Source organism: Heterodontus francisci, chromosome 12 (genome assembly GCF_036365525.1).
Source record: "Heterodontus francisci isolate sHetFra1 chromosome 12, sHetFra1.hap1, whole genome shotgun sequence".
In the NCBI taxonomy this organism is placed as follows: domain Eukaryota; kingdom Metazoa; phylum Chordata; class Chondrichthyes; order Heterodontiformes; family Heterodontidae; genus Heterodontus; species Heterodontus francisci.
In genome coordinates this window covers 61,738,940-61,752,297 of record NC_090382.1, presented here as the reverse complement: position 1 = coordinate 61,752,297, position 13,358 = coordinate 61,738,940, and the positions used below count along the sequence as shown (strand labels likewise).

At 42.5% G+C, this 13,358-nt stretch overlaps 1 protein-coding gene across 2 annotated transcripts in view; it reads left to right on the top strand.

Moving 5' to 3' along the window:
- The window catches only part of LOC137375605 (glutamate receptor ionotropic, delta-2-like), a 629,010-nt gene that overhangs the window by 286,984 nt on the left and 328,668 nt on the right, over positions 1-13,358 (top strand). For both annotated transcript variants that reach the window (XM_068042974.1, XM_068042973.1), the window contains exons 3-4: positions 7,470-7,754; positions 9,434-9,639. In XM_068042974.1, the coding sequence (XP_067899075.1) occupies positions 7,470-7,754; positions 9,434-9,639 (491 nt within the window). The remainder of the gene's footprint in view (positions 1-7,469; positions 7,755-9,433; positions 9,640-13,358) is intronic.

Sequence of the window (13,358 nt, the reverse complement as noted above, 5' to 3'; positions counted from 1 at the left end):
GCAAAATTCTTGGTTTTTCAAAATGTATAGGGTTTCCAGAATCTGTCTTCCTTTATATTGGACAGTTGCTTGAAGCTTACCCTTCACCTCAGTTGGATCCCTCCTGGGCCACGCAATTGTGTGCCGCTGATTGTAAGCAATGTCTCGTCAACCATGGCTCTTGGTCTGACAGAACTGTGACACTTGCAGCTGTGTCCAATTTGAAGTTAGTAATATGTCCATTGACTTAGATGTCTACTGTCCAAAATCCTTGATTCGGGTTGTTAATTTGTTTATCTTCCAGTGGAAGGTGTTCCACCTCATTCACTGCTCTATTTGTCAAGGCTTTTTGTTTTGTAAATTTCAAAGAAGAGGTCCTGCTCTGGCACATCTTTTTGAAGTGGCCTGTCTTTTTGCAATTAAAACATTCCACTTTATTAACAGGACACTGATCACATCTGTGGGTCTTTCTGGCTCCACAGCACTGGCACGGTTTCACCGTGTCTTGCACCCAGTCACCTGTGTGTACCTTCTTATCAGGAGATTGCTTTTCCATCCTGGGCTCCAGGAACTGAACCACCTTCAGTTTTTTTCTGATCCAAGCCCTCTCCTCAGGCTGCAGAATGGCTCGGCTTTGTCTTCGGACTTCTGCCTGTTGCACCATGTGAATTATTTTCTCGAGTATCAGGTCATCTTTGGACTCCAGAGGTTTGACAAGAATTTGTCAGCTATTCCCACTACTGTTCGGTTCCCAATCAACTCAGACTTCAGTTCTCCATACTTGCAGCCCTTAGCCAATCTGTACAAATTGTTAATTAAAGTATCCATGGATTCACCTATCTTCTGGACTCTCTTATTAAACTTTGCTCTTTCCAGGATCTTATTACTTCTCAAATTAAAATATTTGTCGAATGCATGCAACACGTCTTCAAATTTGTCTGAAGCTTCATTTATGCCTTGCCTTAATGATCAAGTCATCAGCAATGGCACCCATGGAGTATCAGAGTATTAACTTGCTCAGCCTCTGATTTAGTGTGTAGCTGAGAAGCTATTCTAAATGTTAGAAAAAAAAATTTCTCCACATTGATCTATTCTGTATCTGATTGTGTCCTTCCCAGTTCTGGAAGCTTTCAGGCATCATATATTTCAAATCCATTCTTTTTTTTTATAGAGTGTTCCCCTTTATTTAAGAATTATTTTTCTTCTTTTAGACTTGCTTGCTTTAGTGTTTATGTCACCACTCTTTTCGGGAACTCCCATGCTCTTCAGGGATTTCCCAACCTTTTTGAGGTTTTGCTGCTCTTCGCCCTCACAGACAGCCCAGGTAAAGGATTTATTTTTTTTTTCTTTGTACAGTGTGCCATTAGAAAATTACTTCACCCTTTTTAAAGGGTTTCTTACGTGATCCCTGACCATCGGTACTGTGATTCGTAGCCCGGTCGCTAAGCCTGAAGTGTTCTGCAGGCCACCATGCTTCTGTGGTGCAGCCTGTATGTCTGTGTACTGACTCACTAGCTGTCCATGTAATTCTTTGGCTACGGAGCAGCACCAGAGCACTTCACAGCCTTTTCTGCAGGTAAGTAGTTTTCTTTAGTCCTCTGGCGCTCCTGTACCACGTATGCATTTTTATTTACTTTTTTGCGTTGTTTGCCACTGCCACCATATTGTGTGTTGTAGTAACATAGATTGGGTGTTGTTCACAGAAGTTTGAGTTTTTCTATGGCTTATCAATAACTTGTTTGATATTTATATATCTATTTACACTCTCCACAAGCGTGTCTATCCAGCGCACTTCTTGCTGCTTCTAGCTTCTTCACAGCCTAATACCCATGTGACTGCTACATCATCAAATCAGTGGGAGGGGTTACTCACTGTCTCAAATGTTAACCCTTTCAGGCCCTCATACTGCAACCTTGAAGCTAGTTATGACTTTTGGATTTATGAACACCTAAAATTGCTATGCATAAAAGCAGAAGTGACAGTATAACTCCAGGCCTAAGTTTGTCTCAGAATTGGTAAAGAAGTGTGTCACATTAAAGGGTGATCAAAAGAACCATTTAAAATTGATTCTTTAATACTTTGTGTCAACTTTCACAGTCGAGGAAGTGAATAATATAACTGACATTCCAGGGAAACTAATAATGAATCAAGGACTGAAACTCTCTCACCCTAATGTAAGCAAGGACCCCAGTATTAGCAAAAATTTGAGTATGTACTGAAATTGAAAAGAAGTGACCAGTGGACCTGAATATTAACGGGCGAGTTACATAGGTGAGCCGCAGAAGTCCAGGTTTCCCTGTATTCTCTGGAATCCACAGTGTGTGTCTATTTTCGGCTGCCCGTGCCGCAAAAGTGGCAGGTTAGGGTCATGTGACCCATCACCAACCAACCTGCTTTTTGGTCCAAATATCCAGCCCATAAGGATCTGTGCTGGGGCCTCAAGTATTCACTGACTTTATTAATGACTTAATACAGAGCCATATATTCAAGTTTGCTGATGACACAAAGATTGGCACAGTAAATATGGTAGGTGGGAGCATGAAACTAAAAAAAGACATTGATAGATTAAGTGAGTGGGCAAACCTGTATCTAATGGATTTGAATGCAGGCAGATGTGAAGTTATCCATTTCAGATCAAAATGGACAGATCTGAGTATTTTTTAAAATAGGAAAAACTATGAGGAGTGGTGGTCCAAAGACATTTGGTGATTCTTGTACACAGACCACTAAAATGTGGTGGTCAGGTACAGAAGAAAAATCAAAAAGCTTAATGGAATGTTAGCCTTTATATCTAGGGGACTAGAATATAAATGGTGCAAAGCTTTGCAACAACTATCCAAAACTCTGCTTTGATCACGTTTGGAGTGCTGTGTACAGTTCAGGGCATCGCACCTTAGAAAGGATATATTGGTCTTGGGACGAGTGCAGTGCAGATTCACCAAAATGTTACCAGGGTTCCAAGAATTAAATTATGAGGAGAGATTACATAAAGCGGCTTGTATTCCCTGGAATATAAAAGGTTAAGGGATGATTTGATTTGAGTTTTTTTTTAGGATCTTGAAAGGAATTGATAGAGCAGATAGAGAGAAACGTTTTTCCACTGATTGGGTAGTCTGGGACGAGGGAATGTAACTTTAAAATCAGAGCCAGGTCATTCAGGAGTGAAGTTAGGAAATATTTATTCACATAAAAAGTGCGGACTTTTGCCATAAAAAGCAACGGATGCTAGTTCATTTAATAATTTTAAATCTGAGTGATAGATTTTTGCAAACTAAGAGTATTAAAGGCTATGGAGTCAAGGCAGGTGGATGGAGTTAGGAATCCGATCAGCCATGATCTTAATGAATGGCTGAATAGACTTGAGGGCCTGAATGGCCTATTCCTGTTCCCAAGTGTCTCATAAAAAAGAAGACATGTATTGTAGATGTCAGCCATGGTTCAATTGATAAATTATTTTGTAAGTGTCAGCCATGACTCAGTAGGTCACACTCTTGCGTCTGAGTTGGAAGGTTGTAGGTTCAAGTCCCACTCCAGGACTTGAACCCAAAAATCTAGGTTGAGACTTCATTACAGTACTGAGATAGTGTTACATTGTCAGAGGTGCTGTCTTTTGGATGAGACATTAAACCAAGCCACACAGGTGGACATAAAAGATCCTATAACACTATTTTGAAGGAGAGTAAGGGAGTTATCCCCAGTGTCCTGGTCAATAGTTATTCTTCAATTGCCACAAAAATCAGATTATCTTATCTTCACATTGCAGTTTTGTGGAAGCTTGCTGTATGCAAAATGGCTGCCTTGTTTCCCACGTTACAACAGTGACTTCACTTCAAAAATACTTCATTGGCTGTAAAGTGCTTTGGGATGTCATGAGGTCATGAAAAGTGCTATGTAAATAAAGTTTTTTAAAGTTACTGTTGTAGTACATCAGTAAATGATTTGGTGAAAAGTAATCTTGCTGGTAGAAAACTTTTCTAACAAAGGATTAGTGCCCCAACTAATACTCTCCTCTTCCAACTGCTTGTGAATTTACACCCTCTCCATTACTGTTTTTGAACCTGATCATTGGTCTCCCTGCTATCTATTAGTGGACTTCATTCCATCACAGCCTCCTGGAACTCAGGCTTCAACTTTGGACTGTTACATACAAGAGAGAGTTTTTAATTCCCGGATGCCTGGCAAGTGGAACACACAAGCTAACCACCCGATAGATGCAACAAAAGCCCTAGTCCATGTTAATGGCTGGGCCTTATTTAAATAAAGTTAATGAACTGGGCACCCAGAGGTAGTTTACCAGGGTCAGTGACACATTATAGGGTGGCCCAGAGGGCGTCCAGCTAGTACAAAGGTGGTGAGCTGCTTGGTGTGGTTTTGGGCTTTACCAGCAATTCACATGTTGGTGTATTCCCCAATTCCTTTAACAACTTCTCCTCCTTCGAGCATCTCACACTGTACTAACTCTATCACCTCTGCTTCAAAATCCTCATTGCCTACTGCCCTGTACACTGCAACTCCTCATCCTCGGGGACTTTAGCACCACTTACCCTTCATTCTTCAAATTGACTGTCCTCCTGTCCTCTCTAAATACCATCACCTTATAAACACTCCTTCAGGTTGGCTGCATCACACTCTTGACCTCTGTATTGCCTAAATTTTGGTCTGCCATTCATTACAATATATCTGCAACCATTGATGTTCTCAACCATTATCTCACCTCTACTATTAATGCCCTTGTCCCCAGAAAAACCTTTGACTCCCATCTTAGTCATTCCTCTGGTATGCTTCCCATCTTCAGCCCCTCATACAAAATGTGCAGTTTCGAAAGTACCTGGCACATAATTTCTTTACCCATTTACTGTCATGTTTCACTTGACCATATTAAGCTCCAATGGACCTTACTTCTAAAATAGCCCAATACTCAAAAGTTCATCCCAGAGGGAAAGATAACCGAGGCTCTTTTCTCTACTACCAAACCTCTCCTTAACTACTCACCCCTATCTCTACACCATCACCACCTACCAGTATGAAGGTATGCCTTTGATTTCAAGATAAAGACTATTTATTTTTCTGCATTCTCCATTCCTCTCTCAAACTAATCAAATTGTCTCCTTAGTGTCCTGTCTCTTGCTGAACTCTTGCCTCTCTACCTTCTCATCCATTTCTCCACCACTCTCTCCAAGCTTATCTCATCCGGAAGACCTACCTCCTGCACCTTCAAACACATTCCCATTAAATTCCTCATGATACAGCTTCCCTTTGTGACCCACATTTTAGCTGATATTGTAAATGGTTCCTATGATTTTTCAAAACCACAGTCATCGTGTCCCTACTCAGAAATCCCACCCTCGACTCCTCTGTCCTGGCTAACTACTGCCCCATTTTCACCCTCTCTTTCTCTTCAAAGGTCCTTGAACCTCCCAATTCCATGCCTATCTCTCCCACAGTTCCTTGATTGAATCACTACAATTAGGGTTGTTACCCCCCCCCCCCCCCCCGCCCCCACAGCAGCAAAACAGCCCTAACCAAAGATATGAATGACGGTCCCTGTGACAGTGGTGTATTCTCTCGAGTTATCCTCCTTAATCTCTCTCCAGTTTTTGGCACATTCAATCCGAGTCATCCTCCAATGCCTCTCCTTTATCACCTCAGTGAGTCTGCTCTTGCTTGGTACCAGTCTTCCTTAACCAGTTAGAGACATAGCACCTCTAGCAATGGCTGCTCCTCCCACCACTGCACTGATACCTCTGGAATCATTGAAGGATCCATCCTTGCCACCCTTCTCTTTCTCCTCTACATGATGTCCCTTGGCAACATCATCCAAAATCATGGGGTCAGGTTCCACTTGTACTTGGATAACTCCCCATCTGCTCTGCTGATCACTCCACTGCTTTCAAATCCCGATATGAAATATAGGGCTGTATTTTATTTTGGTGAAGGGGTCCTGTGATGGGCCAATGGTGGGGGCCCTCTATTGGACTTCCGGTCAAATTCAACAGGGGCAGTCAATTAACTGCCCACTGTCAGGAATGCTATTCCTTTAAGGGACAAAATCCCACCCGAAGAGCTGCCGGCCAGTCAGAGGGCAAGCAACTCAGCAGTACCAGCAGCACCACTGGGAATGGTGGCCAGTGCTGGTACTGCAGGAGGCCCAGAGCAACGAAGATGGAGGAGGCTCCTCGAACAAGGTAAGTGGGGTCGGGATTACTGGGGTCAGTCAGGCAGGCCCCAGCCTGGGTTGGGGTGGATTGGGAGAGCAGGGTTAGGTCTTGCCACAGAGTCATCTGTTGCCACTGTGGCGGGGACCCTCCGTGGGCCATGGATTTCCCCCAGAGGAAGGATGCCCTCTCCTCCAAACCACGAGCTCGCTAGGAGGCCGCCAGGTCTGATCTGGTGGTGTCTCCACGTGGCAGCGGGCCTCTCCAACATTTGCTAAATGCGCACCCCTTAATAGGCCATTTAAGTGGCTTAATTGGCCTTCCAGCAGACTTTCTGTCCGCCACAGTGCTCACTGTGGACCAAATGACATGGCGGCAGGGCAATGTCGGGCACTACACCTGACCACACCCCATACCATTTTGTGTGCCCCCCTGCCTCCCACACTGTCTTTAAGGGCCAGATAAAATCCAGCCCATAGTCTTGGATTATCCATAACTTCCTCCAGCTAAACATTGGGAAGACCATAGCTATTGTCTTTAAACCCTACTACAAACAGTGTACCCTTATCTGTGACTGCTTTCCCAGCTCTGGCCACTGCCTCAGACTGAAACAGGCTATTCACAGCCTTGACATCCTATTCATGACAAGTTGAGTGTCCACCCTCATATCCTCTCCAATCTACTTTCACTTCCATGTATACCATATCTGCTTTTTTACTTCCCATATCTGCCAATGAAATTATCATTCATAACTTCATTAGCTCTAGACTCTATTACTTCTATGCTTTCCTGGCCAGCCTCCCATCCTCCATACTCCATAAATTGCAGATTATCCAATACTCTACTGGCTGTATCCTATCCAAAATCAAGTCATGCTCACCCATCCATCCATGATGACCTACTTTGACTAGTGGTCTCTAACTCCTTTTAAATTTAAAATTCACGTATTTAAAAATGTCTATGACCATGCCGCTCTTTATCTGTATTTTCAGCTCCAGCCATTCAAACCCACCCCCATACTCTCTGATCCTTTGAGTCCCTCCTCTTGTGTGTCCTCTCTTCCTTCACTCCACATTGGCAATTTTGCTCTCAGCAGCTTTGGTCCCATCTTCTGGAATTCTGTTTCTAAACCACTCTGCTCTTCCATCTCTCTTCCCTGCTATAAAATGCTCCTTAAAACCCACCACTTCACCCCTCATTCCTCCTCCTATGGCTCAACAGCCATTTTCCTTAGGCCTCTGTGAAACTAATTGGGATGTTAGCCTTTGTTAAAGGCACTAAATAAATGCAATTGCTGTTTGTTGTTGATTAATGAAAAATATCTTTCTGTTTCAGCCTGCGACCTTGTGTCACAAGGAATTTTGGCTCTGGTCAGTTCCACTAGTTGTGCACCTTCAGCCTCACTGCAGTCCTTTGCAGATGGAATGCATATCCCTCACCTTTACATTCAACGCACGTCAGCTGGAACTCCACGTTCTCAATGTTCTATTGCAAGGAATGCAAGAAACAATGATTACACACTTTCTATTCGTCCTCCTGATTACTTCAATGAAGTCATTTTTAAAGTAATCACAGAATTTTCTTGGCAGAAGTTCATGATCTTCTATGACGATGCATATGGTAATAACAATACCTGTTTTTTCCTTTAGTTGTCAAGTACAAATAATTGTTCTTGAACATTTGGCTTTAATATTGATGTAAAACTAATTTCTTTTGATTAAAATGATATGATTGATACACATTTTAGCAAAAAGTATTTAAGACAAACAAAAGCTCATGGCCATGTCATGTTTTCAGTGTGACAAAAGCACTATTTGTGTGTTACTACCACAATACTGGAAGTGAATCTAAACCCAACAGTTCAAATAATTGGTGCAGTAGTATATTTAGAGCATGTCTAATACAAAGGGTGAAATAAATGAAAAGTACAGCTTATCAAATTGAAAAGATTTCACTGTTTTTATAATAAGAATTTGCATTGATGTGTGAATTTGAAGGGACATAGCCTTTCTCCCCTTTCCAACATTTGTTGTACAGAAATTGTGATTTGTCTAACCAACAAAGCAGGATAACATTTGGTCAGGAGTAATATGACGAATAGAGGTGGGAGTTGCGATAACTGGTAATACAGTACTACAAGTGCATAATGTGCCAATACAGGCTTTATCGTGCTTTAACTCCCCACAGCTTCATTTATAACAGATTGTTCCTATGCATTCAGCATCTGGAATTGCTGTTTGCTGCATTCAGTGTGGGTACATTAATCACAGAGCAAATTATTATTTTATAATAATGTGAGATACCCAACATTTCACAAAAGGAAAGAAGTTAAGAAGCTTACCTGAATTGTTTTGGCTTTTGTGAATCTTTTCCTTCCTTCCTGATAGTTGAAGGCAAGTTTTTAGTAAGTGGTCATTTGGCAATTGGAATCACCCAGCTGTTTATCTCTTTCTAAGTTTGTTCCTGGGAGTTTTATTTCTTTTGGGTTCTCCCTTTAGCATCTGGTTAATCTGTTAGCATTAAATTTCTGTCTGTGCTATTTTAATGCAGTATGTAACTAATTTGTTTTAAATGGGTTAACAACTGCAATAAAATAACACAGGCTGAAGCTTAGCACAACCATGCTAACCAATGCACTAAGTAGCTCACAGAGGAAACTAAATCCCCCAATAGGCAGATTGTGGGAGTGGAGGGTGTACTTGTGAACTGATTTTTTTTTTGCTGCCAGTATCTGCAGTACATGGAATGTAGTATAATTTTGTTTTGTAGTCATAGCTTTTAAATTCCCAATCAGCACGTTTGGATATCCAGTTGGTTTGTTTCTTACTGGCGGCATTTGCTGCATGTTAAAGTACTAAATTGAGATTATCGCAGCTGAGCTCTGATTTGTCAGCTTAAATTTCTGCATTGCTGGCATCATGATGCTGCCAACAGGACACTACAGTATTTGGAAATTGATTGGTTTGCACATTTACAGGCAGCCTCATCTCTGCTACCACTGGTTTTTCTGTTTATTTAAATACCTGCCTGTAAATTCATTTGGCAGATATATAAGCACAAAAAATTGAGAATATTTCAAACCAATTTGTTTGCACCAGCATTGGCCACTAAAGTTCTCCTTTAAAATTAAAAATATTTAAGGTAAATAGATAGTTTTTATTTAGATATTTGTATGCTGGATACTTGTAATTATTTTATGCAACGTGGACATAAAACAGTTAATAGGACAACTTTTTTTCTTATGATATATATTAATCAATGTGCTGAACTCATATTTAATGTTTTGAACATTTGAACAGATATTCGTGGGATTCAAGAATTTTTAGGCCAAGCTGGTCAACAGGGAATAGAGGTTTCACTACAAAAGGTTGAGACCAGCATAAGCAACATGTTCACAGGCCTTTTCTCTACACTTGGGTTTGATGAGTTGAGCCGTTTCCGAGACATGCTTCGAAGAGCCTTACTTTTCCTCAACCCACGTACTGCAAAGACCTTCATTAGTGAGGTAACAAATTTCATGCCTTTGCTTATACAGTGCTAAAAATTTGAAACTGAAATAAATGCTGGATAAACATAGGTCCATTAGCATCAGTAAGGATAACGAATGGTTATTCTTCCCAGTGTAACCTTTCACAAAAAGCGGGAATAATTATTCTGCTACATTTGAGGGAAGTTTTGCTTTTGAAAATCGAGGTTGACAATAGTCCAGAAAAAAAGGTTGCCTTGTACTTGATGTTTCCAAGAAATTACTCACTTAGATTTGGAAAGTACACTGATCTTTTGTCGTGCTGCACATGGGCAATCAATACATTGATTCAATATGTTACTTTCTACTTCAACCTGCTTAAAACATTGCAATCCTATCATAGTTTCAAGTGACACGTATGAGTCTATATTTTCATTATTAAACTTTGCTGTTTTACATTACATGCATATAGCTTGTCATTTTACCAAAACTATTAAAATTAAGTAAAGAACATAATTATAATTGTCACATTTATCAAAAGTGAAAGAAGGAATATTTGAAGAAAACATTTACCTCCTTGCAGAGAATTGCCAAGTCGAAGCTCAGCACTCGGGGGACCTGCATCACTGAACTATGCAGCAATATTCCGAAATTGGTTTATTTATGACGTGTAATGAGTTCTTTAAGTTGTCTTCAACATAAATGCGTTGTGAGAGTCCAGTTGGTTTAAGATCTCAAGCAGGTTTATTTCAGCTAAACTATTATATACAGTACAGAGCAAACTATTTACAGAATCTTCCTCTAGGTATTATCGTTGCAGAGTGACTCTGGCTTGTAGTCACATGACTGTATCCTGGTACTTAGCTCATTAGCATACCAAGATCTTCGAGACATTACTCTTAAAGGCAATCCTACAACATCCCCTTTCTTTCCAAAGATAAGTCTCGTATGCTGCAAGTAAAAACATAAAAATGCGATAACATCAAAATTAGTTAAACGGAATACAGATTATAAAATTTTCAGGTATAAGGATAGGGATTGTGAAATTTACACATGCAGAGGCTTAAAAGTCCATAGATTGGTGGTTTGACAACTCTTGCTCAGGGAATTTGCATCTCATCTGTTGCTGTTTTTTCTGGTGTTTCTCCCACTCTGCATTCAGTTTCTGTTGCTCTGCTTTCAGCCTGCCTATATATTCTGTTGCTTTTCTCAGGATGACCACTTTTGAGGGCTTGTCATTCTTGGAGAGTTCCAGCACCTCATCTCGCAGAACCACCAGACAATTCTTCATCTCATTCCTCCTCTGTCTCCCTTCATCCTCAGCATCTGAAGCCTTGGGTTCAGGGTCAAGGACTTGCTGGGAAGGAGCACTTGGTCTCATGGAGGTACCAGTCCATTCTGGCTTGTTGTGGTGCTGGTGGTTCTCTAGAGAGCAGAAGTGAAGGTGCGGCCTAGTTGTGCTGTTGCTGGATTTCCAGACTGCACTGTTGGATGCTGGCCAGGGTCTGTGAGTGGGTTCCGATCCTTGGGGATTTCCCCTTGGCAATGCTCCCCACTGCCAGCATTTGCTTCTCAATTGTTACAATGCCACTCTTCTTCTGAGTCACTGGCGCGTGAAGAAACACTGCCTGTTGCAAAGAGCTTTCTCCATCTGAATTTGGATTTTCATTCTCTTGGTGTGGCATCTCTGATGGGCTGATACTCTCCAAACCAGAACTACTGAGATCTGGGAGGAACTGTGACTCAATGTGGGTACCCTTGGTCTCTTCTGCTGTAATGGGTACCTTTGGTGACCTCATTGATAGTTATGATGTTGAGGTCCTTACACGCTGGTCATCCTGGCACTGCTGGTCTGCATGTGTCTACCAGGTAGAATATTTGTGGTTTCCATGCCCACTTGCCGTAGCTGCATTGCATTGTTAGTGTGCCACTGCAAGGGATGGGTGACCCGTTGTTTTTTTTTTATTCATTCATGGGATGTGGGCGTCGCTGGCAAGGCCAGCATTTATTGCCCATCCCTAATTGCCCTTGAGAAGGTGGTGGTGAGCTGCTGCCTTGAACTGCTGCAATCCATGTGGGGTAGGTACACCCACAGTGCTGTTAGGAAGGGAGTTCCAGGATTTTGACCCAGCGACAGGGAAGGAACGGCAATATAGTTCCAAGTCAGGATGATGTGTAACTTGGAGGGGAACTTGCAGGTGGTGGTATTCGCATGTATTTGCTGCCCTTGTCCTTCTAGTTGGTAGAGGTCGCGGGTCTGGAAGGTGCTGTCTAAGGAGCCTTGGTGCATTGCTGCAGTGCATCTTGTAGATGATACACACTGCTGCCACTGTGCGTCGGTGGTGCAGGGAGTGAATGTTTGTAGGTGGGGTGCCAATCAAGTGGGCTGCTTTGTCCTGGATAGTGTGGAGCTTCTTGAGTGTTGTTGGAGCTGCACCCATCCAGGCAAGTGGAGAGTATTCCATCACACTCCTGACTTGTGCCTTGTAGATGGTGGACAGGCTTTGGGGAGTCAGGAGGTGAGTTACTCGCCTCAGAATTCCTAGCCTCTGACCTGCTCTTGTAGCCACAGTATTTATATGGCCACTCCAGTTCAGTTTCTGGTCAATGGTAGTCGCTAGGATGTTGATAGTGCGGGATTCCACGATGGTAATGCCGTTGAATGTCGAGGGGAGGTGGTTAGATTCTCTCTTGTTGGAGATGGTCATTGCCTGGCACTTGTGGCATGAATGTTACTTTCCATGTATCAGCCCAAGCCTGGATATTGTCCAGGTCTTACTGCATTTCTACACGGACTGCTTCAGTATCTGAGGAGTCACGAATGGTGCTGAACATTGTGCAATCATCAGCGAACATCCCCACTTCTGACCTTATGATTGAAGGAAGGTCATTGATGAAGCAGCTGAAGATGGTTGGGCCAAGGACACTGCCCTGTGGAACTCCTGCAGTGATGTCCTGGAGTTCAGATAATTGACCTTCAACAACCACAGCCATCTTCCTTTGTGCTAGGTATGACTCCAGCCAGTGGAGAGTTTTCCCCCTGATTCCCATTGACCTCAGTTTTGCTCGGGCTCCTTGATGCCATACTTGGTCAAATGCTGCCTTGATGTCAAGGGCAGTCACTCTCACCTTACCTCTTGAGTTCAGCTCTTTTGTCCATGTTTGAACCAAGGCTGTAATGAGGTCAGGAGCTGAGTGGCCCTAGCGGAACCCAAACTGAGCGTCACTGAGCAGGTTATTGCTAAGCAAGTGCCGCTTGATGGCATTGTTGATAACACCTTCCATCACTTTACTGATGATTGAGAGTAGGCTGATGGGGCGGTAATTGGCCGGGTTGGACTTGTCCTGCTTTTTGTGTACAGGACATACCTGGGCAATTTTCCACATTGTAGGGTAGATGCCAGTGTTGTAGCTGTACTGGAACAGCTTGGTAAGGGGCGCGGCAAGTTCTGGAGCACAGATCTTCAGTACTATTGCCGGAATATTGTCAGGGCCAATAGCTTTTGCTGTATCCAGTGCCTTCAGTCGTTTCTTGATATCACGCGGAGTGAATCAAATTGGCTGAAGTTTGGCATCTGTGATGCTGGGGACTTCAGGAGGAGGCCGAGATGGATCATCAACTCGGCACTTTTTTATTTTAATTTTTATTTTATTTTTTTTTAGAGATACAGCACTGAAACAGGCCCTTCGGCCCACCGAGTCTGTGCCGACCAACAACCACCCATTTATACTAACCCTACAATAATCCCATATTCCCC